Raw genomic sequence first — 27059 nt, 5'->3', positions numbered from 1 at the left:
AACAAAACAAAAAAATCTTGTTCATGACCTGTGTAGCATGTTAACACTATTGGAAGTAAAAATAACTTGAACTCCAATTTTGAAAACACAAGTTTCTTTGGTTGTTTTTTTCATAAAGCTCTGACTTGTATTATGAGTCTGTGGTCTGGGAGAGAGTCTGTAACTCTGTCTGCAAAATACAGTAAATAATGACCAATGTTGAGTAATTAATTATATAGTTACTTCTTCAAAAAAGTAACTGAGTTATGCAAACAACAAAGTTTTTTGCAGCTGTTTACCTAAAAATGCAGCCAAGGCGTTTTTTTAAATAAACATTTTAAATTATTTAGAGAACAATCATCAAATTGCATCAAATCTGATGCCACACAAATTATTTGTGCCACTCCAAAAATAATTTCTGTCAACTATGAGATGAAGGAGAACAACAGCCTGATACCTGCAGGCCTGACAGCAGCAGATGTGTCACTGCTGTAACACCTGTAACACTCAGCAGTCGCCTCATTGTTCTGACACACACTAAACGTCGCCACGCCGCTTTGCTCGCTAAAACACCGGTGTCGGCACATAAGGACGCTGTCAGAGCCTGTCAACGACATTGATTAGCTGCGTATATACGAATGTGAATCGCATTACTGGCTGGATCCCATACGGGAGCAGCCAGTCACTGACTAACACTGCAAAACAGACTTGTTAAAGTATTGATTTTAATTTCAATTCAGGTTAGATTTTTTTTTTTGTGCGCAACGCAGATTTTCTGTGCGCAGAGACCGTGCCAGCAGTGCGCAATTGTGCACACACACAGCTTCGAGGGAACATTGCCGGTACCCATTCCTAACTCTGTTCCACATGTGTTATGTTTCCTTCAGGATTAGCTAAATAAGAGAGGATTATTTTCCATTTATTAAACTGCATTTAGCTACTCTTTCGTATCACATTTACTTTGGGAATGCACCAATTGGTCCACATCCTGTTTATGCAGGGCCCACTTTTAAACGGTAAATTGCTGAAAATGTAGCCATATATAGCGCTTTTCTGTGTCTTGCACTCCTTTGCATAGATTGAAGCATCTGTGTGTTCCTGTTTTGTTGAGTGTATCTGTCTGTGTGGCTGTTGAAGGCTACTGAGAGTGTGACCTTCACAGTTCACCAGAGGACCATCTATTACATTTGTTAGGTTATGCGTTTTTGATATTATTGCATCCTCACTGGCACACTCAGTCCTTAGTGTGGGCTTACCCTGCTCCATACCTTGTTAAGGATAAAGAACTTACAACCTGGAAGTAGATTATATCTCCCATAGTGAGATACAGAGAATGGTTGCTTACCAGGGTAACTCTGGTTTTCTGAAACCCAGGTGATGTTTGGTTTTCACCTCCAAACAATCGCAGTCAGAGATCAGGTGAAAGAGGAAAGAGCAGAGAGCGTCAAAATAAAAGGGAAATTATGGGAGCAAACACCAGAGTTTAACAATTGTTCATCACTAAATACAGTACAGATATTTTAATAAGGAGAGGTTATTTGAAAGAATGAAATTGATTTACTGATGAACAGAATTTAAACAGGTGATTTGCCGTTAGACTCAGATGGCCTATCTCAGCGGAACAGAACCCCGTCTGTGAAAAGGATTAGAGCAGGAGCCCCGAGAGCCTGGAAGCTGGTGGTGGAATGGTTGAATGGAGCATGAGTGATGAGATGAGGCGTGTACAAGGAAGAATAACCGAGGACACAGCATGAATGCTGATTGGCCTGGAGAAGGTGATTGGACTAGACCACTTCAGGAACGCCTTTAGCCACACCTCACCAGGTGTAGACAATCGGCAGTTAAACCTAGGCAACACCTGAAGACAACTGCATTTCCACTGTAAGGAGTGTAAGGGTTGCAATGGGCTGTAACAAAGGACAAGCACAGATGAGTCCACTATCATAGACTGGAACATCATTCATAACTTTTTATGTTATAAAGGGGGTGGCAGTAGAGCTTCTGTGATTGGTCACATCAGAGAGTGCTTGGTTATCAGAGAGTTACCATAGTAACCAAAGGTTTTAAAGATTGCAATATAGCTATTGTTGTCCAGAGGGGCCGATGGTGCGATATGGCAGCCTCGCTTCTGTCAGTCTGCCCCAGGGCAGCTGTGGCTACAACTGTAGCTGCCTCCACCAGTGTGTGAATGTGAGAGTGAATGAATAGTGGCATTGTAAAGCGCTTTGGGTGCCTTGGAAAGCGCTATATAAATCCAATCCATTATTATTATTATTATTATTATCAAATCAACAAAATATTAAAGAATCATTAAATATGTGGAATAGTTCATTCTTTCCTTTTTTCATCAGTGGTTTACACACTGGCTTGCAGGCAAAATGTCACTGGTTCGATTGCAACCGGAGATACAAATCAGGGTTGTGCCTGGAAGGGCATCTGGTATAAAACTCTGCCGTATCAAAAGATGCTGAGCTATCAGGTGTGGTGACCCCTTGTGACAAGGGAGCAACTGAAAGTGAAACACTGTTTTGCTTTGTCTTTGTGTAAAGTGTCCTTGAGTGTTTTGAAAGGCGCTTAATAAAATGTATTATTATTATTATTATTATTAATGTTTTGTATAGAATCATAACAAAATGTGAAAAGTTCAAAAGACTATGCGGCTGTTTAGCTGTGCCTGTCCGTCTGCCATCAGCTGAGAGAGATGCCGGTCAACTCTCTGGAGAAGCCGTGGACGGTAGACCCCTCTGAGGTGGCAGAGCGGCGGGATCTTAGGGACAGTCGCCTGGTGTTCAGCATCGATCCACGCGGCTGTGAAGATGTAGACGACACGCTGTCTGTACACAAGCTCCCCAACAGAAGGCTGGAGCTGGGAGTTCACATTGCTGATGTCACTCACTTTGTCAAAGAGGGTTCGCTCACAGACTTGGAGGCACGTTCAAGGTGAGGAACTGGTTGGAGTGGTTGGGTAGAGTAGGTGGGATATAAAAGGATAAAAGAAAATTACAGCATCTTGCATAAGTGTTCAGAGGAACTTTCAGAAGTACAAAGAGGCAAGAAAGTTGTTGCCTGAATTAATGTTGCATCAGCAGCATGCCTTGTAGCGCAATTATAAATAACACAGAGGGCCACCTTAAATAAGGCTCGTGTCTGATGTGAAGCATTAAGCCTTAAATGTCTATCATTTAATCACATGTAGAAGGACTTCACAGGGTCCATGATGGCTTTGAAAGTATCACTGGCACCAGGAATTGAACCAATGGTCAGCACGTTGTTGGTTCAATCCCTGATGCCTTCGGGCTTCATGTTAAAGTCACCTTGCACAAAATACTTAACCCCCAAATTTCCCTGGATGCATCCGTTAGTGTGAGTGTGCATGTGAGAGAAAATGCTTAAAGGTATAGACTAACGCGCTGTATGAATATGTGTGCGAATGGACGAATGCTGGTCGTGCTAAAAGGTGGTTGGGGTTCTCACAGTAGAGAACTGCTACACACAGAACACAGTGGTCCATGTTGTTACGAAGAACTTGTGCTCATTTTGAGTACGATGCCATTAACAGGACAGGGGAATGTTTCCGCTGTGGGAAAGCCTGAGTGATTTTCACTGTGGCCTTCATAAACATATATTACTACGGGACATGGCAGCCATACTTGTACACAACATTCAACCAGAAGGTCATGCAGCAAAAAAAGGAAAAATGAGTCCGCTTCCAACTAAATTAGTTTTATTCTACTGAGTGGTAGAAGTAAAGAACAGTGTGTCACACATCATTTGTTTTCAGATCCCCTTTGTACAGTTACGGGTGTCAGGAAAACACCGGAGGTCACATGATGGCATGTGACCTTGAGTACCTGATGTTAATGGTTTGTCTATAATTGGCTTTCAGTGCATCTTATTAATAAAGAGGATGATGATACAAGACAGTTGAACCACAGTAATAGAACAAGAAGATATTCATCTGTGTTTATGTCCAGATATATGCACATGTTCTGATTTATTTATTTATTTTGTGCTGTATTGTACAAATGAATAAAACTGAGTTTAAAATATCTGCAGTAAATGAAGTGAAGGTCGGGGCTGCAAAAGTAATGCTTGCACTTGATCTCCACAAATTTTCCTTCCTGGGAACATGCAGCGATGACACCATGTGACAGGGAAGCAGCCCAAAAAAATTTGTGTCACAGCTGAACGGCCGACAAATCTGCAGCAAATGCATTCTGCTGTCATCTCGGTGTAATCTCGCTATAATCCAAAATCTCTACGGAATTCTTTCAGCACCTTGTTGAGTCTTGGAAGTGAAGAAAGGAGTGTTCAGAAGGCAGAAGTGTCTAACCCAGTGCTAATAAAATGTATCTGATAAAGTGTAGTCTGCAGATAAATTAGTAAGAAGGTCCATGAAGTGCATGTCGTTTTTTAAAGGCAGCAGCAGCAGCAGCAGCAGCATGTACAGAAGATGATTGAGAGCCGAGTGAGGAGAGAAACTCCGTGTAGACTGTTAACAACGTGCACTTATAAAATAATACTGAAATCTTACTATATATTTTTTATGTTGTGATTTTTAATGTAGTTTTGGTCCTCTGCTTTCTCTCTGACTTACTCTAAAATTCCATTTTACATTTCATAGCTGTCCACAAAGCAGCGTGCAGATCACCCACCTGTCCAGCTCGCCTCCACACTTTAAAGAAGTAAATTAAAATCTCATGATTGTGGTTTGAAGCCTTAAATTCTATTTCAGAAAATGGGGAATATTTATTAAATCATAAGAAAAACATTTTGCTTATTTATTTCATCCTTCCTGACTTATTAATAAACAGAAGGATGAAAATGACAAAGGTGGAACAAACTCTGAATATTTAGTACTTATTTTCAAATTATGTCTCACTTTTGATTAGAAAGAAGATGATAAAGCTGCTGCTTTGATCTCATTGCCTTTTTATATTTATTATGTCACTTCTTAAGGGCTACAACCTACTACCTGGCAGACCGCAGGTACGACATGCTGCCTGCTATTCTCAGCGCAGACCTTTGCTCACTGCTGGGAGGTGCTGACAGGTTAGTAGACTTCCCATCACACGTTTCATTTTCATATGCTTAAAATGCATGCTAGTTGTGTAACTGACACTTTCAAATTCAGGTATGCAATGAGCGTGCTTTGGGAGCTTGACGCAGAATCCCTTGAAGTCCAAGAGGTCTGGTATGGTCGTACACTCATCCGCTCCTCCTATCAGCTCCACTACGAGCTGGCTCAGGCGCTCCTCAACGGAGAACAGGTTGAGGTAGCGGAACTGGCCAACCTGGGTCCTCAGGAAAAGGGTTCTAAGCTAGCTCAACTCACTGAGGCACTTGAGATGCTCACACATGTAGCCAGACATCTTCGGGCAAAGAGGGACAGAGGAGGAGCGCTGGAGCTGGAAGGAGTGGAGGTATGATTGGTTTCTTGTATCTTCATAGAGTATTTTGTGTGTTTTGGTAATGTGTGTACTTAACAGTAAGACTATATAAATAAAGACTGCAAACATTTAAGGTTCATGTTCTTAATTGAAAGCGTAAGCATGTTATAGCTGAGTGTCTAACCCTAACACATCGTCATTACTGACGTCTAACATACGACACAAAATGATTCAATGAATCTGAAGTGAATCAAACAAAGTAAACCGTGCACATAGCTTCAGTGGAGAGAAATCCATTCTGCACATTAAAAACTGGAACCACTATCTTTCTCGCACATTTCAGCTGCAGAAGATTCTCCCTTCTAAGCTTCTGTCTAAGTGAAAGTTTGACTTAACCTCTGTGTTTGGTCATTTTGTCAGATGACATCATGGTTAGAAAATTCAGTATCAGTCACCCCGAAACACTTCATACAGCCGAGGGGAGGAAATCAGGTCAAAAGACACCTGTGGAAAAGGGCCAGGGATTAATGATAACTAATGATTAAATGGAGATTGGTCTATAAACATGTAGTCAGTGATAATGATGACAAAGAGGTGATGATGATGTTCGGCGTCATCATGAGAATCCCCCAGCTGCCACGGTCTATTGCAGCATAACTAAGGGAGGATTCAGGGTCACCTGGTCCAGCCCTAACTATATGCTTTAGCAAAAAGGAAAGTTTGAAGCCTAATCTTAAAAGTAGAGATAGTGTCTTTCTCCTGAATCCAAACTGGAAGCTGGTTCCACAGAAGAGGGGCCTGAAAACTGAAGGCTCTGCCTCCCATTCTACTTTTAAATACTCTAGGAACAACAAGTAGGCCTGCAGAGCGAGAGCGGAGCGCTCTAATAGGGTGATATGGTACTACAAGGTCATTAAGATAAGATGGGGCCTGATTATTTAAGACCTTGTATGTGAGGAGCAGGATTTTGAATTCTGGATTTAACAGGAAGCCAATGAAGGGAATCTGCTCTCTCTTTCTAGTCCCTGTCAGGACTCTTGCTGCAGCATTTTGGATCAGCTGAAGGCTTTTCAGCGAGTTTTTTGGACATCCTGATAATAATGAATTACAGTCGTCCAGCCTGGAAGTAATAAATGCATGAACTAGTTTTTCAGCGTCACTCTGAGACAGGATATTTCTAACTTTAGAGATGTTGCACAAATGGAAGAACGCAGTCTTACATATTTGTTTAATATGTGCATTGAAGGACATGTCCTGGTCAAACATGACTCCAAGGTTCCTCACAGCGTTACTGGAGGCCAAGGTAATGCCATCCAGAGTAAGAATCTGCTTAGATACCATATTTCTAACATGTTCAGGACTCAGTACAATAACTGAATGAATTTAGACGCAGGAGTCTTCCAGGTCTTTATGTTTAGTTTGGTTTTTTGCTGTGTTATTTACAGAATTACAGATGGATACCATATATTTCTTTTCATCGATAATAAATTATAGTACGGTCTAATAGAGACGTTATTTTTAAAATCAGGCGTCTAAGCAGAACACGTTCCTCAGCAGAAAACATTTTATCAGAAAGTCATTTCAGTGAGAATATTGGAATAAAGAAACCAAGCACTCCACTGTGAAACCACTGACAGTTTTCACATTAGATCACAGCCATTTATCTACAGCGGCTGGTCGGCCATCTGTTAAAACCTCATATGGACAATTCCTGTTGTTCTATAAGATGCTCTCTAATAGGATGTCTTGGATTTATTTATTATTCAGTTATTGCATTCCTGTTATGGCTGTACGCACACAGAATATTGATATGAAGTAAAAATGATTCTCTCGGGTTGCTTCTGGGATAGTGGAAAAACCAATATATTTCTAAAAGTGTGTTTAATGATTGAGCTGCCACCCAAAAATCAAGTTCTTATCTTGACAAAGCTGGATTATTGACCGCTGGTGAAACATCTGTTGTCCTGAAGGATAAGGACAACAGATGTTTCATCTTGATCTATTATATAAAACGGCCAAAACTGTGTTCAAATCCAAACTTTCTGGCTTCTTTTGGTTCCTGCTGAAGTGCTTTGGGTCCCCTCAGTTCATCCTTAGTCTGAGAAAAGTTTTGTTCTCTCTTTAAGGCACATTTCCTTTGAGCTAACTTAAACTCTGATTGGCTGTCCACTATAAACAAAAAGCATGAACAGCAGATCGGTGGAGTTTCTGTGCCCATGAGCAGAGCTGTGTGCCTGTTAGGGATATGTGTTCTTACTGGTATGATAGAGAGCTGAACGTAGGAAAGACAGTAGACTGTTTTCAGGTTGAGATTCATTCACATTTGGTTCTCCGTGCAGCATTTGTTCCGGTGGAATGGTGCATGTTCAACTGAGTTAAAGTAAACTGTAGTAAAATGTGGCCCACTGATGCATTTTCATATTCTTTTTCATTGAAGTCACGTTAGAAGCATTTTCCCTTTTCAGGTGGGTGCCCAGCTGGATGAGGAGAGGAACATTACGGCCCTGGTCCCTCGTCAGCCCCTGGAGGTCCATGAGACCGTGGCAGAGTGCATGATTTACGCCAACCACTGGGTGGCCCGCAAGATCCAGGAAGCTTTCCCCAACCAGGCCCTTCTAAGGTGTCACCCACCACCACAACAGGAGCTATTCAACCAGCTGGTGGACACTGCAAAGGCCAAAGGTTTCACCATTGACACCAGGTAATGTTTTTGACTGTTCAGTATAGAAACTGAGGAAATGCATATTGTAGTCCAACGCACATCATGTTCAGACACACAAGTGTGTGAACCTGAAATGTTTGATAACACGGGGACACACTCAGGTGTCACATGAGCAGTCAGACAAGAAGAAGACATGTTCCTTCAGCTCAGGTTGAGGTTGAAGCCAAATATGCTTCCAAACCAAAGACTAGAACATATGATGAAGCATATCTTGCCTTTGGCTTCAGCTTCACAACAGCTGTCGTGGCAAGGTCGGTCTCCCCGACAGAATTAGTTTCCCCTGCGTCGGGAGCACACGCTGGGCTGTCCAAATCACGGACAAACAGGATCCCACATTCTTGATTTTCAGTTCACAAACACTTCTTATAACGACTAACTACTCCTGAAACTTTGGAGGTTTTAGCTCTTTACACAGTAAAGTTACAGGATAAATATAATTATCAGGCAAAATGTCCTTCGTTTGTTAAAATAATCCCGTCTGATACCACGAGAGGACAATAAATATTTCATTTTCTGTTGTAACCCTTAAACTGAATGGTAATGTAACGACACTCAGGTTTCACTTTTTTACAAAACTAAAACATCACTACTTCCACGTCTGACTGTTTGTAATGGAGGCGGCGTAACCTGGATCCACACTCCGTGCCCAGCGAACGCTCGCCACGCAGGGGGAACACATGCTGTCGGCGATGCCGACCTCGGCACAACGCTGATCCTGCCGCAGTTTGTTCCCCGGTTCAAATCCCGGACAAACAGGATCCCACAGCTGTTTATGCTTTTAAACCCGTTTTGCACAGAGAGCAGTGTTGAATATTCTCACACGGGAACAAAACAAACAACTCAAATAATTAAAGATGGTTTGTTTTTCTGTTTTTTAAAAGAGGCAGTGATTTATTTAATTACAACCTGTAATCTATTACAGTTAACTTTTATTTGTTTAACTGTTTACAAAAGGTCTGAGGATCTGAGGCGTGGAATGAACTGCAATGGAGTTTGAAAACAAAATATGAATGTGCGGTTGGAGGATTGTGGGGGGGGGGGGTTAAACCAACAGCAGAACCGGTCCCAGGACAAGAGACATGGTGATGCAAGTAGCTTTGTGTCACTGACTGCTGAGATGAGAGGCCTCACTCATCCCTGGTTTCTGGCTCTGTTCCTTCAGGTCCAACAAGGCTTTAGCTGCCTCACTGGACCGAGCTGTGGACCCACAGGACCCCTTGGTGAACAGGTTGTTCAGAATGATGGCCACCACTGCTATGTCACAGGCTCTGTACTTCTCCACTGGTGCTCATCCTCAAGACCAATACTACCATTATGGTACGATACCGCTGCACAGCTTTTATTGGCTGCACTAGAGTTTCAGTGTGACTGTGGGTCAGTCCATCCATCACACGTCTGCACACACTTGTCCAACGTCTGTTGTTTGTGAAGAATTATTCGACTGAGAACTAGAAAGAAGGCTAACGTGCTGATATTTGCTTCGTTGTCGTAGGTCTGGCTCTGGATCGCTACACACACTTTACCTCACCCATCCGTCGGTACGCAGACATTGTCGTGCACCGCCTTCTTACCGCAGCCCTGCACATGCAGAGGGGCGTTGTATCTGGTAAAGCACCAGCCAGTAACAAAGAAGTGGAGGAAATGGCTCACCATGTCAACAGCAAGAACAGGGTCAGGGGTGTTTTATTGTTTGTGTTTTTCAATGATTCACCTCTTACTCTATTAACAGAAGCTGTGCTGACGTCTGTGTTTCATTTGCAGGCAGCACAGGCAGCCCAAATGCGATCCACAGCACTGTTTCAGTGTCTGTTTTTCAGAGAACGAGACCCTCAGACAGACCCGTGCTGTGTGGCTGACGCTGTTGTCTACTCCATTCGAGACAACGGTGTCTTGGTGTTTATCCCAGAGTAAGAACCTTCAGTCCTGTGTTTTGTTCTGCAGTCTTCTTCTTTTCCTTTGTTTAATGGAGCTGTACAGCAGCTCACAGACGGCCAACCACTCGTGTATTTTTAATAGACGAATTCAAAGTTTATGACAATGAATGAATTTGTTGGAAGATGTAATTGCACGCTAATCAATGTATATTTAACAGTATACACGCTAGTTTTATTTTCTCTTAAAAAACCTCAAAATGAGTTTTAAATTGTATAAATTTACTAAACTAATTCCTTAAACATTTATTGTGAGCAGGGAAAATCGGCTAAAACCCCGAATCTTTTCTCTACCAGGCTTTAAATAAGTTAATTGCATTGCTGAAGTTGAGTCTGTGGGGAGGGACGGTGCTTTGGAGCCAGCCTTGTGTTTGTGGCACTTCTACGTTAGCTTAGCTAACCTCTGGAGGTTGCTGCTTGTTTATTGCAAGGAAAGTGTAATTTAATAACATCAGTGTTCTCCATGCTTGTGGTGTTACAGGGATATGCAATATTAACAGTTTATTAAAATGTAACCTGTGGTCATTTTGAGAAGGCTGTAGAATCCATGTAATGATTAAAATCACAGGGCGCAAAGCAGGTTGAGTAATATCACTGAGTAAGTAAGGCTGCCTCTGACCACAGCCATGTTGTTCACAGGTATGGTGTGAGGGGGCCTGTGTATCTGAAGAACAAAGAGGGCCTGGTGGTGGTAGCGGGACAGGACGGCAGCTGTGATTGGCAGGGTGGCACTGTGCGAAAATACCCGGACCGCATTACCACCACCTCCAGCTGTGGCACCTCCACCTTCAAACTGTTTGACCACATCACCGTAAGTCACAGAAAACGCTAATCAATCATTTTAGAAGGTTTCCAGCAATGCAGCGCCTAAAGGCGACGATTCCAAATATATATGCATGAGTGTATATGAATCACAGGTTCATACGACTACTGGATCTTTTGTGGTCCAACATTAAGAGACGTTTTATGATCTTGTTGTGATAAAGTGTTGTGTGGTTGCTGCTTTGTTAGCTAATCTCAAGGTAACAAAACGTCAGTAAGATGAATGAGACGAAAATGATTCCTGAAAATAAATCATTTAAAGTTATTCAGTTTATTGTTTTTAAATATTATATGAAAACAAAAACATAAGTGTGTGGGGGGGGAGGCTCTCCTCCAAGACAAGAAATGTAATGCTTCCAGTTTGTGGCGTTTCTACACAAACCTTTTTGTAAAGGGAGATAAAAAATGACAGTGGGCGGTAATTGTTTTCACATAAACGCCTTTAAACGCTGCACGGTCGCACTCTCTCTCTCGCACTCGATAAATGATCCATTGTTGCTCTGCACACGTTTGTTACCACAAACGTCGCATGCACTTATGTCATTGTCATGAGACACTCTTGCAAACAAACTCACGGTTTAGTAACACAGTAGAGCAGCGTGTTTACGGGACAGTAAAAGTAATCTAATTACCTTTTTTGCAACAGTAATCCCTTACTTTACTCGTTACTTGAAAAAAGTAATCTAATTATGCGTTGCTGCCCATCACTGGCGTCAAGTTATATTAAGTTCAGGCATGTTACACACGATGATTGTGAGGAATAAGTGCATGTGATTTAAGCAAAAAGAGCAGGAAACATTACCCTAAGGTTAGCTAACAAAAAGAAACTGAAGTAACGGTGTGTTATTCTCACATCTTTGGCTTTAAGACATGAAAAAGTGACAGAGTACTGCTGCTTCCACTGTTATCAACATCTTTTCTTTCTTTCATGGACTTATCCTGGGGTCATAAATGTCAAAGGGCAAAGGCAATGCTAACAACATAGCTTACTGATGGATGATGATGGATGACACATGTGGCCAAAACAAGATAGAAAGAAACATTAGCCCAAACACAAGTTGTCCACCACAGCATTGACTGCTGTCAAGCTATGATCATATCAAACAAAGAGATGATGATGATATTCAACAAACAAATCAACAAAACAACAACCTCACTGTGACACTTGACCGAGGTCACAGTGTTAATGAATGTTTTTCTCCCCCTCTGCTCCAGTCTCCACGTCGTGTGAATGTTAGAAAGCACAGTAAAGAAAGTTCGTGTACGGATGGATGAACGTTTGTTACATTGGATACGTGTGTGTAACATACGTATCCAATTTATCCTATTTATGAACAAAATTGTGGCACAGTCGGAAACTTCTCCACTCTACACCACTGTCTACTTAGCTGTGACGCTGCGCACAGTGCTGAGAGGACTGCTGTTATATATTACGTCACAAACCTTAAGTGGGCCTGTCTTTGCATAGCATTCCATTAGACTATTTTCAGTAGGTGCCATTACTGTGTAGTGATCGAACTGAGGAATACTGTGACTTACGTTCTCTGCTCTCTTCAGGTTCGTATTTCTGTCCACTCTTCAACTTGCCACGCTGACCGTCTAAACCTCGAGGTCATCAGCAACAAGCCTCACCACAGTGCCAAGTCCCAGCAGCCCAGCCCTCAGGGCCGCAGTCAGCTGGTCAAAGAGGTGGTGCGTCAGAATGAAGAGGCGCTGGCTCAGGAGAAGACAGCCCGGCGCCCCAAACTCTCCAAAGAGGAAAGAGAGTTTCGTCAGAGCAAAACTCCCAGTCTGTACTCTATTCTGGAAGAAATCAGAGAGTTGGCTCTGATGGATCTGGAAAGGGCTTCACGCCTCCCGGCAACAACAGCATAGAAACGCTGTAGCCCAGCTTTACCTCCAAGCAGACACTTGTGAGAACTGCACGCTGTGCGCTAACAGAACGGTGATCATTGAAGATCACTCGTGCTGAGTCATCCAGGTCATTCTTGTAGCTCCAGATTGTGTGTGGACAAACCACACGAGTGTGTGAAGTCACAGGAAAGCAAACACAATATTAAGTAAAAACATGTCCCGCCATCTTTTTAGAAACCAGAGTCAAACCGAATCAGTGGATACGTTTTGTAAAAGTTAGTTTTTAAAATCACATCAAGTTAAACTTAGTTGTAAGGAGGATAGGGAACGTGTTAATGCCAGTGAAGTGTCAGCAGTTACTTTGACAAGACCTAGTACTCACTGCAAATGTGGTTCAATCCTGCAGGAAACTAGTCAACTGCAGCAGGTTAAAGAAGTCTGGTAACAAAAGGCTTTTCTCTCAGCACCAGTGATCTCAATATCTCACTGGTGGGATCAATGTCTTGTGTAAATTAAATGTCTTGTGTTATAGAACCATTTTTGGTGAGTTCACACATATTGTACTACCTGTGACCACTTCATACAAAACCCAGCACGAGTATTGTTCTGGAGATGATAAAACGTCCACTCGTCCATTTTCTTCTGCACGTCCTGGAATCTGTCCCAGCTGTCATAGGGTGAGAGGCAGGATACGCCCTGGACAGGTCACAAGACTGATAAAACTTCATGTCACTCATTAGCAGACTTTAAAATAAACCCGTAGAGTAATGAAATACACCTGAGGTTGGTTGTGTTGGAAGTGATGTATAAAACTAGGATGTATTTATCTTATAGTTTGTATATCAAGAGCCTGTATAGAAGACACCAACACCAAGGACATTTTTATTGTTTGAACTGGTAAATAATCAGAAGCGTTTTTTGGTTTGTGGATTTTAAGATCGTTTTCTAGAACTACCAACAGAAATATGAACTGTACATAACTATTTCAATATGTGTGCAGTGGCCTGTAATTAAAAATGGTGTTTTCATTAGCGCAGATGGAGCCACTTCATCGTGTTGCGTTTCATGTCCCTGCAGTAGCTTAAGAAAGAACTGTTCATAATTGAACGAGCACTTAATGCTTGGAAGAGGGTGATGGTCAGTTGACAGCTCACATACTACACACACACAGAGGCCTTTTATAGAAACATGTTTGCAACCAAAATTCTGCCAATAGTGAAACTGGAGAAAGAAGATGCATCAGAGCAGGAACTGTGGATCAGTTCAAATATTTTTCTGTAACAGATACCAACACATGGTAAATACGTTTAGGATTTGGACTTTTAAAAATAAGAAAAACATTTATTTCCATTGATTATAAATGTCTTTGCTAACCCAAAGCTGACGTCACAGTAGGAACATGTGCTCAAGATATAAACCACCAGAAATGCACAACATTACTCGAATGAGCAGGCACGAACATTGGGAAACCTTTAAATCTGCTCACTGCCAAAGCTTTTCAGCAGAAACTGCTGCACGTGAACTTTAATCCCCCTCTACACAGTCGTTGCTGAGCTGTTGCTCAGGGCTGAGGCCGGTCTCAGCCTCAGCGGGCTCAGAGTCTTTGGGGGGAAGCGGGCTGGTTTGTTGCGTGGAGGTGTTGTTGGAAGGCTCGAGGTCAGGATCTTCTACAGTTTCATCTCCATCAGTAGAACCTTTGATGACATTTGGTGAGGATGCAGCTGGAGGTTTGTCTCCTAACATGTCAGCAGTCTGAGAGGCTGAAGGGCCTGAAAGGGTTGAGAATTAGAAACAGTGATGGTTTCAGTCAACACAGACACACTCAGTCTACTACGATTTATAAAAGACAGGCAAAGCTGAGATAATGAAAAATGAAACTGTAAACTGCAGGGTTCAAACTCATTGTTCAGGGTCAAATTTAAGCACTTTAAGCACTTTCAAGGTCCATTATCAAGCTTTTCCAGCACATTACCAAAAAAACAGTTTGCATGTTCCACTTTGCATCACCTCAGTAAGACCATGTAAAAATTAAAACAAATCGTCTTAGGTTGACTTAAATGTTCTTTGTTCCTCTTTTGTTAAAACAGAGAAAAATGCACCACACAAAAATACTGAAAAAGGAAATGGTTGTCTTATATGCATATAGTGCACAAACTCAAAAAACTCATTTCTCTCAAAAATGCAGATGTGCAAATGTGAACAAATCAACTTGTTAGAGATGCTCATCTCCACTTGGAAAAAACAACCACACAAAAGAAGAAATCTGCACAAATGAACAAGTCTGCTCATCAGATATTGATGCTTCTTTCCTACGTGACACAACAACAGGAGACAGATGTTTGGTACTTTAACTAGTTAAGCACCCACACCACCAAAAATGGGGGAAAAGAGAGGAGATCACATTTAATCGGTTATAACACGAGGTCAGAAATATAAGTGCAGACATGAGTGTCCACAGAAGCCTCTGAATCTCAGCTGTAAACCATTTCTACAAACACCAAACAGTTAAAAGAGCAGTTACATCACCATGAATCTGTGGACAGGTAACATCCATATTTTGATTTATGATTTTCTGGAGTTAAATGTGACCCAAAGTATATTTTATAGCATATAAGCTATAAAATACTTTTAAAAATTAGGTGAGGGAAATAATCATTTTTTTCTATGTTTGAGTCCCAGTAACTTTGACATAGTAACATCTGCAGTAATATTTACCCCTCTGATGACAGCTCACAAGCGTTAGCTTTATTTTGATACCAAGACTGTTTACACAGAGTTTGTAATTGCAGAGAAATACTCCATTTATTTTGGCCTCTTCATTTTCGAGCAGGAAGCTCAGAAAAGCCCTGGGGGCCTAACAGGTCAAAGTTCATTCCCAATAAAACTAACTGTGAGATGTTTGACTACATTGCTCTCTGGATTATTGTTACAGTCCTAAATGATCAGCTTTAAAGTGTTTGTGCTAATAACACCATGTACAGTAAGACAGGCATGGAGAACAGCACTGACGGGAGGCTTTGAACAGATGACACACTCAGTTCAATTCAACATATAAGACTTTAAAAACGCACAAACATCGACCTAAAATCTATTTATTCAGTCCATCACCTGTCATAGAATTATGTCAAATAATAATGTATTGTTCATCTCCCTTAAATAAACAGGCAGCCTTAAAGTATGAAACATTCATTCATTAAAACACTAAAATGTGTCTGTCGTCTCCGTGGCTGATAGAGCCCCACAGGCATCAATGTGAGCTTAAAGCCATTTATAATTTTTAAATGGTTTAATGTGTCGGTGCTCACGATAAACACATTTTGAATGAAAGCCAGGGAACTTCAGCAGCACAAGAAATGGCTTCTTTGTGCCCACATGCATCAGTCCCTCTTTTTACCAGTTTTTCTTTAAGGCTTAAGTTGGCTAGTTAAGTGTCGGACTAACGATTAAAGCTTTCACTTGAGTGAAGTCACTAATATTACTGCTACTGCTAAGTAATGTTAGCCAAGTTTAAAGCACACTGCATAAATCACCATGCCATAACTAACTGCTGTGCTAGCACTGCCGTACTCTATCACACTCAGTGCATTTCAATCATTTCTCCAGCAAGTTTGATAGCTAGCAAAATAATAATCATAGTTTTAAACATTAGCCTGTGTTATGTACACATACTCGAAATTATTTACTGTCATGTGACTCAAGAGTACAAATTCCTTCAGTGACGTTTTCCATCGAACACTCATTAAAACAGCACGAACCCTGAAACTGCTTATTAAAATAATATGTATGTAAATAATAGTATGTTGCATTATAAAAAATTAAGCTTTTGACTGCCCTCCAGAGTTCACGTTAACTTCAGATCTCTGGAAGCTACACTACCCGAACGATGTCAGCTGTTTAGTTTCTATACTGGACAGAAAAAAAAAAGGGGGGGGGGGGTGGATTGGCTCCTCTTAAGGAGGACTAATGACTAAAATGTGAAAGTTTAAAGTCGATGAGTAAATCATGCTCGGGTAATACAATGGAAACGGTCTCATATCACCATCTAGTGTTATAAACTGTAAACACATTTTTATGGGTGAAGGCTCATAATAGAGACCGATCAACAGGTCATTTTCTTTTCTATGGGTCTCATTTAAATCACATTACATCATTTCTGCGGTAAATGAGGACCCTGAAGAACGATTTAATGTCACTGTTAAAGATTTGTAGACAATAGATCGCAGACAGCTGGCTCCGCTTTAACTAAAGAGGAAGTAAAAACAGTTTGGATCACAAGTGTAAGGCAAAAACAAAAATACTACGCCTAATTGAAGCTGACATCAGACAGGCAGTAAAGAAATCAATGTTTTCTACATGCTTTGCCTCTTATTACCAAACTCCACACTAATGTGAGGAATCTCTGGTGGTTTGGACGAACTGTGCAATACGGGAACTCGTCACTCGACCTTCAGGGTTTCTGGTGGATATATACACTAGATCCACTTCACTATATTGTAAGGCGTATTCACTCACCACCCATCATCCAAATCATTGAATTCAGGTGATCCAGTAACTTCCACAGCTGTATAGAATCAAGCACCTAGGCATGCAGACTGCTGCTACTAAGTGGAAGTGTTTGGGAACGACAGCAACTCAGCCATCAAGTGGTGGATCACGTAAAATCCCAGAGTGGGGGTCAGTGGATACTGAGGCGCACAGAGGTTGCTAATTTTCTGTGGAGTCCATCGCTCCAAACTTCACGTGGTCTCCAGATTAGCTAAAGAACAGTGCACAGAGAGCTTCGTGGAATCCATTTCCATGGCCGAGCAGCTGTAGTCCAAGCCTTACATCACAGAGTGCAACGCAAAGCAATGGGACACAGCGGTGTAAAGCACGCCGCCACTGGACTCTAGAACAGGAGAGATGCAGTCTATGGAGCGACGGATCACAGTTCTCAATCTGGAAAGCCGATAGACAAGTCAACTTAGCAGTTGCCAGGACAACAGAGCTCCAGGTTTGGTGGCAGGGGGATTTCGGTGCGGGGTTGTTTTTCAGAAGTTGGGCTCAGTCTCTTCGTTCCAGTGAAAGGAACTCTTAATGCTTCAGCATGCAAAGACATTTTGGCTCCCGACTTTAAGGGAACAGTTTGGGGATGGCTTCTTCCTGTTCCAGCATGACTGGGCACCAGTGCACAAAGCAAGGTCCACAAAGACATGAACTCTGGCATGGGAGTCCTGACCAGAACACCACTGGGATGAATGAGAGCAGAGACTTGGAGCCAGGCCTTCAACATTCAGTGTCTGACCTTACAAATGGTCATAAACTCCCATAAACACTCCCAGAAGAGTTGAAGCTGATATAGCTGCACAGGCGGACGTCGTGAATGGGATGTCACTCGAGTTCATATGAGTGTGGGGGCAGATGAGCAAACACTTTTGGCAATATACTGTACATTCAATGTTTTGCTTTTTGTATTTTCATATAAAGTTAATACACCAATGAAGCTAGATGATCCTTATGAACCTTCGCTGGATGTTTTGTAGCAGAATCATTAATTATTTCTGTTATATTGTGTCCCAGCTGTATGATACATTTTTGCCATTCTTACCAATTTGCTGCTGGCGTGCGCGCCTCTTTTCCAGGGCCCGCTGTCTGTTCAGCTCAATACGTTTCTGCTGCTCTTCGGTCAGAGAGGGAGTAGGTGGGGGAGCGAGGGCTTCGGCAATCTGCCCTTGGGGAGCATTAATAAAACTCTCTCTGCTGAACAGATCAGGATCCCCAAATGTTTCCAGTTCACGTTGTACCTCTTCGTCACCAGCACCTGAACACAATTTCAAGCAGTGCTGATAATTAAGTCCTGTGGAATATGGCAAGTATTTCCTATGTGCACCTGCAGGTGTGAATCCACCGTAGGGCTGTTCGATACAACGATATATACAAAAACGTCTATTTCATTTTACGCTATCGTTTGTTTCGTGGTGTCGCAAAATAAACTGTTTACGGCAATATTTCTTCATGGTTCTGATGTCACTGTAGTAAAGTTCTCTCTTTCTCTTATATATAACCACACTACGGACGGACAAGCGCCTGTTTTTATGCGTTGTCGTTAGCAACAACGACGGTAAAACCATCGCGTGTCCGCTTGTTTATGTTCCACATAAACCTTTCAGAATAAAGCTCAAGATCCTGTTGAGGCTTTTCAAAATAAACGGAATCACGTGAAAGAGCAGAGTGTTTACGGATGAGAAGTAAAACAGAGCCGCCAGGTGCTAAAAAATAAACCTTAGACTCAAACGTTAGAACAGGCTTTCCCCCGCAGCACGCCGTGTAATAAATACTCACAAAGAAAACGGCGCCGTTACAACTTCTGTCTAAAAATGTGTCGTTTCATGCATCGGTTAAAACACTCGACTCCAGCTACATGACGCGCAGCTGGAAACACTTCACGCAAGTCGAGATTCACAGAATTGACAGAAAATGTTACATTTCTGTGATTTATATCGTTATCGGACGATAGAATTCTTATATCGGGAGATGAGACTTTGGTCATATCGCACAGCCCTAGTCCACCGTATCCCCATCAGTAATGATTTTTCTTCTTACCATCTGTACTTGTAAAATCTTCATGTGTCAGGGGCATGTCCAGTCGTATTCGTTTAAGACATGTCTATAGAAGAATGAGTAAAAAATTACAAATTCTGAACATTAGGAATCCCACACGCTTGCAGGAAATATTCTACTGCTTCCTCTCACCTGCACTTCCTTTTTGCTGCCGAGCCTTTCCACTTTGTCAATAAAATCTTCAAATTGCAATTTGGGGTACAACCTGTGGGCCCAGTTCTCCATCTTCTGCATCAGCAGCCGCAGGTCTGCAGCCTAATGGGGCAAACATCAAAAACAGCGAGTAGTGATATGAAAGAGGGCTGTGTGTGATAGGACGCTTCTTCTTCCCACTAAAAAATGACTTCCAGTCATTGGAACAAAAGACATCTTAATTTGGTAAACCAACCTCTGGTTCCCCTCACTCATTTTTGACCACGACAGAAAGGGCAACTTTTGACCTTTTAGTCTCAAACCAAATTTAGGACATCTAATTAAAAGCTGACAGGCCAAACAGATTTAGCTCAAAAACCAATGTTCATTCACATCTGGTAATTGGTGGGACAGATGTTATCATATCCTACCTCGTGTCCTTTGCCTTTGAACTGGATATTGTCAAAGAGAGTGCCCAGAGCTGGAAGCCCTCGATCTGATATCAGCCTGGGAAAAAATATTAAGACTAAGTTAAACCATTAATGGATTACAAGCAGGGTTAGCAGCACATCCAGGCGTATTTGGCTTATCCAATTCAGGATCGTGGATGGCTGAAGCCCATCCCAGCAGCCAGGTCGCCAGCCTGTCACAGGGCCAACACAGACAGACCCTCTGAATGGAAATGTCAGTGCCTTCAGATGTACCATGTTCAGAAGGCAGTAGCTTGTTGGGGGGGGGGGGTAGGGTGTTTGGTTTTCAGGGTGCCCACAACCTTTCTTTTCCTACCTGTTTGTACATAAGGCAGTATAATGAGAAATAGTCAAATTTCTCCATCTAAAAATAAAAAATAAAAAATTGCTATATATATATATATATTTATAGCAAAGTTGCAATTAATTTGAATATTTTATCAAATGAAAATCTATGTTTTTCTTTAATACAGCTTGCAAGTTTTATCCTAAGTATAATCGACGTTCTTACTTAAAAGCTTATTTAACATCCTTTGATTTAGTATAACTTAGTTCTGTCCAGGAACATTGTGAACAGAACAGTAACAGAGGAGTGCCACTGGAACACCCACTGGGAGACTACTGGGAACGAGCCTGACTTATGGTTGGCAATACTAACCAGGTTCACACTATAGGTGTACAGAGACTGGAAACATCTTTCTCACACACATCCAGGGATGTCTCCAACGCTCTGACAATTTTCAGTCTGGGAATTTTGCCCATCCAAATGATGAAAACAACAATGGTATTAGAGTCTTTCTTCTTTAAATGACTGGCAGAGTGAAGCTGCACCATCATCACACAGATGCAGTCATTTGTACCCGCCGCTAAAGCGTAAGAAGACGCTGCAGTACTCTGCGAAACGACAGGTGTCGCCACTCAGATAATATCACATCACATCAAACATTTGCAACAACTCTGTGTGTCAGTGTGTCTCTGAGCCTCTGTGCACGATTATTAGTGAAACGGTGATAAAAACCAGTGCAGTCACAGACTCGTGTTCAACCTGGCTGCAACACTGACAGTCTGCACACGTCAATCAATGATTTTGGCCTCCTTGTGTCCCAGCTCACACAAGATGACATCAAATTCCTATTTAAATGCGCATTTTAATGCATTTCAACCCTCTGTCGTGATATAAATGTCTTTGCTACCTGTGGGAGTCCAGCTTGGGTTGGGGTCTCTTCACGCCTCTCCTTTTAGCAGTAGGGACATCAGCCAGCTGTGATACCTCACCTTCATCTCCTGCATTGAAAACACATGACAACAGGATGTGTTTCTAACTCATTCTGTTGGCAGCGTGGCAAACTTCAAGCTTATCTTTAAATCCAGACAAATTATAGACTGGAGGTTACAGAAGAAATGTGCTGGTTTGAACAGTATCTGATAGGTTTCATTTGCTCACGCAAACAAAAACATGTGTGTTGTTATTGTTAGAAACATCCAGTCTCAGAGAGATGCTGAAAAACCAGTTCATGCATTTGTTAATTCTAGGCTGAACTAACAAATTCATTATTATCAAGCTGTTCCAAAAAGCTTTGTGGAAGGACTATGAGAGGTTGTATTTCTCCCACATTAGCCTTTTTTCCTGAATCTTATTTTTCTATGATTCTTCATTAAACCATGAATTTAAAATACAAAGTTCTGAATCATCACATCTTAAAGACCTCATAGTAATCCTGTAAGAGCACAGCAGCATCTACCATCTGCAAAAGGGTCTCCTTCCTCCTGGCCTCCCCGGCCTGGGGAGTGTGGTGGTGGGAGTGGGGGGAAAGCTTCATCCTCTATGCCGTCATAGTCAGGAATGTCCTGCGGGCTATTTTCCTGTGGGTCAACCATGGTGAGTCGGTCCTGGAGACAAAGTAAAAGACGTGTGAGCCCCAGTCGTCAACAGCATCAGCATTAAGTTACATGAATTTAACTGCAAGTTGAAAAAATGACATTTATTTCTGTAAGAGTAATTCTTTACTGTGTTACAACATCAACATGAAAACCTAAAAAAAACTGGCATTTACTTTTTTCTTTTTTTACATCAACAGGAGGAGCTGTACAGACACTCATCCCACCTGGAATTATACCCCAAATTCAGAAATGTACTATTATGATACATTAATGGTCCATTATGTTTGTTTCACAGTTATATACATAATACAATTTATAGATTTGTATATATTTACATTCTATCAGGGATGAACTGGTTGTGAACCTTTGGGCTGATAATGACATTTAAAAGTTACAATTTGGATGAATTATTACTGCGATACTTCTTTTGGACTCTGTAGTACCACAGAAATATCATTAAAGTAACAGGTTTGTTTTAAAGTCTTTCAGCTGTTCCGTAAGCATCATCGTCATCATCATTTATATAGCACTTTAAAAACACACCTGGCAGACCGAAGTGCTGCACAATACAAATGTAGTAATAAAATAGCAAAAAACAAACATAGCAATAAAGTAAACTCTTGAGCCAAAATGATGTGACACAACTAGGGCTGCCACAAACGATTATTTTGATAGTCGACTAGTCACCGATTATTTATGCGATTAGTCGACTAATCAGATCATCATCCACTGGACATAAAACTACAGCTTATTGCACCATGCAGCATATGCTCTTATATAACTATCATTAGCTTATAGCTTTAAGCTTTTAAGGTGCTAACTAAAAATAAAGACAAGATGATAGTTTATTCAATTTTAATGAAATTTGCAGATTGTTTCGGTGAAGTTTAATAAACTCCTTGCTATCTAAAATATAACAGGACAACGGAGTATATTCTCCAGCATCTCACACTTCTGATAATCAGCTGTCTGCTTGACGTTTATTCAGCTGTGTAAAAACTATAACTTTAATCTCAGACAAACCGATTTACTCAGGAACAAATAAAATACTAAAAAAAAAAAAAGCCAAACAACAACATTTTTAATTTATCTAAGTGACTCATATATATTTAACCTGAGTAGCGAAAGACGGCGGTGGGTTTGAAAACAATTTGCCTGGAGTCTGGTGTTCTCACCGTGCTAGTGACCTAGCCCCCGGCTAGCTATCGAGCTAGTGGGTAACAGACGACTCTGAAAACGTCGGAGCGCTTTTGAAAATATGTGGTGTCCTGATAAACTGAGCCGATATTTGAGGTTTACACAGCTACATTCTCGGCTGAAAATATGTTAAACGTTTATTTTGTGACCCAGAAAGAATAATAAGAGTAATATTAAAACTAACTAGCTGCCGCCATTGTTGGAAACTGAGCTGGGCCGCGCTATGAATTCTGGGACACAGCTGCTGCTTCTTCTTCTTCTTCTTCTTCTTCGGGGTTTAACGGCAGCTGGCATCCTTGTACATGCAGTGCTGCCATCTTCTGTTTCAGTCCGTTATTACACTCTTAAATCCTGCTACTTATTCCTGCGTCTTTTGGGATCTTACAAAGCTTCAAACGACGCGTCGACTATTAAATCAGTCGTCGACGATTTTGATAGTCGACGTAATCGTGACTAGTCGACAAATCGTGGCAGCCCTAGACACAACACAGACACAAAAGGAAATCTTCTACATTGTTTTGCTGTTCACACAAGTTCTAATGCTACCCTTTGTTTCTGGAAGGAGACGATTTTCTGTCCAGTATTAAAGTTCAAAGAACAGGGTATCCGTCTCCAGTGGGCTGCTAAACAAGTTTACCAGAAAAATCAGACCCACGGTCATGTTGTGTCACTTTGAGTGATTAGTCAGCAGCAATAACAGGGAATGACAAACTGACAGACTTTGGATATAAAACAAACAATTTAAACATTTAGAAGTTAAACATCTTCTCGGATTCCTTTTGCTGCACATGTCTATGTATGTATTTGCTGTACAGTGTCATTTGTTTGGAACATTAATCTTGATGTATACATAAACATTTGATTTAAAAAACGTGTTTAAAAATGAACACTGACACAATTAAACACAACACTGGTGCACGGTGACTGCAAACAGAAGCAGCTGCTTGTATCCTCCTGTGCACGGATCCGTGCTCTCTGTTTATTAATAAAAGCCAAACTTCATTAATGGTAAGTGACAGAGATCTGATGAGTTCTTGCTGGTTTGTATCCACAGGAGGATACAAGTAAAATCCTCTGCAGGTTAGTGCAGGATAAGCAGGCAAGTTTACTGTAATGTGATGGATTTAAGTAAAGAACAGTGTGTGACTGGTGCACAGTGACTGTGGTGCTCATGTCAGAGTTAGATTACATCAAGTGTAGCAGAGATTAACTTAAACTTAAGCTCATGATGCTGACATTCATTCACTGAGCTCCACCCACATACCAACAGTTTAGTGTATAATATAAAGACAGTGTACTGTCAGTGTAGAGAAAGGAAATCAGCCAGGACAACTCATGAAACATCTGCAGACATCTGGATGAATTCACAGAGAGCAGCAGGTCAGCTGATCACAGCCTGTACATTAAAAAAAATCTACTGGAGCTCTCAATAGAAATGATTGTGAGCTGTGACCCTTTTCCCCACACTGAGCCACTACAGCTGATGTTAGGGTTGAATCCTGCTGAATCCCACTTTAACATCTTCCTGCTCATTTTGATGTTTAGAGGCAACGTCACCGTCTAAGATGTAGGCATTGTATACATTCTATATATTATTTCTACATTACATTAATATTGCACAAGGTTCATTTAGTTTAGCATAAAATATACATATCAGTACTTCAGCTTTTAATGGAGTATTTCTTAACACTAGTATCTGTCACCTTCTGTGTTGAGCTCATTGTTTTCTCTGCAGTGGCTGAGCTGAGTCCAAGTAGCTGAAATTTCCTCTGCTGCTCCGTCAGACTCTTCTCCTCCTCCTGATCAGCTGGGACACAAAACAGAACTTTGTTAAGCTCCACACTGCACTGAAGAGTCAAAGTGTCTCATATGTTCATCTGAGAACACACAGAACACATTTTAGCTTCCCTGGGTGGACAACTTGTTTGAAACAAACACAAAAGGTTTGAGCACCGATACCAAATTCAGCAGTATGGCACACCAGTACCAGGAGAGCAATTCCTCTTTAAAATATGCCCTGGCCAAGAAAAAACCCGACAATATACGTGTGCCGTGAGAAATGATAGATAGATAGATAGATAGATAGATAGATAGATAGATAGATAGATAGATAAAATTTATTTCAAACATGCAAATATAATTGAAATAACAACAGAAAAAAATAAAAATAACAAAACTTAAAAATCATCAAGTTTTCATGTAAATATCTATGTCTACAGAATGTGTGTGCTCGAAAAGGAGTAGGGTGAAGTTTTCTTGTTCCTACCCCCTTATTTCAAATTTCATTGCTTACAAATCCATATCCAGGATTCAACATTATTTGATCATATATTTAACTATGTACAAGTCTAACACATTGAACATACACAAATAAAACCATTTTCAGCACGTAAACCAGAACAACTAATCACTCTGTTTATAACAGCCGCTTAATCTCTGAGTTTATTTTCTATCTATGTGACAAAAACCTTAATGAACACTTAAGGTTGGGTTACTCAGGCCTTGATTTATAAAAAATGAGGACACAATGAGACAACTCAGTCACTGAGAGGAAGATTTCCTATATTCATGCAATTTATTATTTTTTGAACAGTCGTGTGAATTTTTGTATTGATGTACTTGTCTTGATTTCATCTGTATATCCGAGTGGGTGTAGAAATCTGAGCCATCATCTGAGTAAGCCTCATCACAACTTTGCGCTGATAAAGGCAGCTGTGTTTTAGCCTGGAACACATTTATTTTTACATTTCTCATAAATGTATTTCATTATAGCACTTTTACCGCCAACATGTTGGGTCTTTTGGAGCCGGAAGTGACCTTATATGGAAGAAGGGTGGCGCTAGCTAGCTTAGCTAGCAAGCTGCATTCATAAGCTGTGCAGGTGCCACAGAGATGCTAAGTAGCCTTAATAACAGACTAATAAAACAACACAAACTCTGATTACAATGAGCTCATTTAAAAGCTTTCTTCTAATAAATTCTTTTCTTCTCTGTGTTTCACAACCTTTTGCTGATATCTTTCTGTGAATTAGTTTAAAGCAGCTTGAGTCAATTTAGTCAGATTTTTTTTTCCAACTTGTTCACAAAAACTTGAGAAGAGACACCGAGGAGAGCAACAGAAAGCCTCATTCAGGAGCTAAACTCAAGATTAACTAGACTCGGATTAATATTAGCTCGATACTTACCTTTAAGTGTTAAATCAGTCTTGACAATAATCGGAGAGAAAAACGCCATAAAGCGGGAACTCGGCTTCTTCTTCTTCTGCTCTTGTATTTTTTGGCGGTTAAAGCTTTAAGGCGCATTACCGCCACCTGCTGGACTGGACTTTTCATGTCCCAAACATCATCGATTGGGCACAAATTTGTTGGAGTTTCTGTTAATAAAAAAGATGGAATTCAAGGATCTTGTTATTTGGTTTGTTCGTTTTCACCATTTACTCTACAATTTTCTGCCAGTGTATAGCAAACCCCACAGCTCAAATCAATGAAGAATTTAGTATTTTTAACATATTGCTTAAACTGGAACCAGCAGCTATATAGGCCTAATTTTTAATCCAAACATGTGATAGAGGTTTACCACCAGGAGAAGCAGACTGTAAATAAAAGACTGTGCTACTGAAAACTGTTAGTCTGACTTTGGATTGTAAATATGTTTCCTTTTGTCACTTCTGTATTTGTATATGGCTCAAACTATTTGTTATGAAAGCAAAACAAACAAACTGATGTTGTCTCATCAGATCCAGTTGTGACATTAGCTATAGTTTCCGCGGAGGGTACTTGGTTCTGTATGACAGCACAGCTTTTAGGTTGAATTCAAGCGCTTGAGTACAGCCTGATAATTAGAGGCCTGCAAACTGTTTGCTGATGAACTTTGGAAGTAAAAGTACAGACAGCTATAGAAGACACAGGACACGAGATGGGTTCATTATTTCTTTTGAGTTCCATGTAACAATCCGTAACTCTGTAATTAATGAATGTGCCATTTAATCTTGGCTGCAGCCAAGATTAAATGGCACATTCATTAAATGGCTAAAATGGGTTGGCTGCCGTTCAGCATTTAGCACAAGTCAGCTTTTGATCAGA

General features: G+C 41.0%; 2 protein-coding genes across 3 annotated transcripts; one reads left to right on the top strand and one right to left on the bottom strand.

The window, feature by feature from the left end:
* The first annotated feature begins 299 nt into the window (after positions 1 to 299).
* On the top strand, positions 300 to 13254 carry LOC145431062 (DIS3-like exonuclease 1). The gene is made up of 9 exons (XM_080306380.1): positions 300 to 2919; positions 4939 to 5031; positions 5114 to 5402; positions 7835 to 8070; positions 9254 to 9408; positions 9584 to 9762; positions 9853 to 9998; positions 10662 to 10833; positions 12402 to 13254. Exons 1-9 carry the CDS (start codon positions 2681 to 2683, stop codon positions 12717 to 12719), a joined length of 1827 nt encoding a protein of 608 aa, XP_080162506.1. The 5' UTR covers positions 300 to 2680; the 3' UTR covers positions 12720 to 13254.
* A 746-nt stretch (positions 13255 to 14000) lies between these two features.
* On the bottom strand, positions 14001 to 26564 carry LOC145431063 (TIMELESS-interacting protein-like). Of its 2 annotated transcripts, XM_080306381.1 has the most exons (9): positions 26163 to 26564; positions 24682 to 24785; positions 21643 to 21790; positions 21094 to 21184; positions 19862 to 19937; positions 19431 to 19553; positions 19281 to 19344; positions 18286 to 18498; positions 14001 to 14467 (listed from the first exon to the last, which is right to left on the bottom strand). In XM_080306381.1, exons 1-9 carry the CDS (start codon positions 26209 to 26211, stop codon positions 14223 to 14225), a joined length of 1113 nt encoding a protein of 370 aa, XP_080162507.1. In that variant the 5' UTR covers positions 26212 to 26564; the 3' UTR covers positions 14001 to 14222. The 2 variants fall into 2 exon arrangements, with proteins under 2 accessions (XP_080162507.1, XP_080162508.1); XM_080306382.1 differs by lacking the exons at positions 24682 to 24785; positions 26163 to 26564 and adding an exon at positions 22957 to 23448.
* Positions 26565 to 27059: the final 495 nt, after the last annotated feature.

Source organism: Astatotilapia calliptera, chromosome 9 (genome assembly GCF_964374335.1).
Source record: "Astatotilapia calliptera chromosome 9, fAstCal68.1, whole genome shotgun sequence".
Lineage (NCBI taxonomy): Eukaryota > Metazoa > Chordata > Actinopteri > Cichliformes > Cichlidae > Astatotilapia > Astatotilapia calliptera.
Note: the sequence above shows the minus strand (reverse complement) of the source record. Positions and strands in the feature narration are given on the sequence as shown.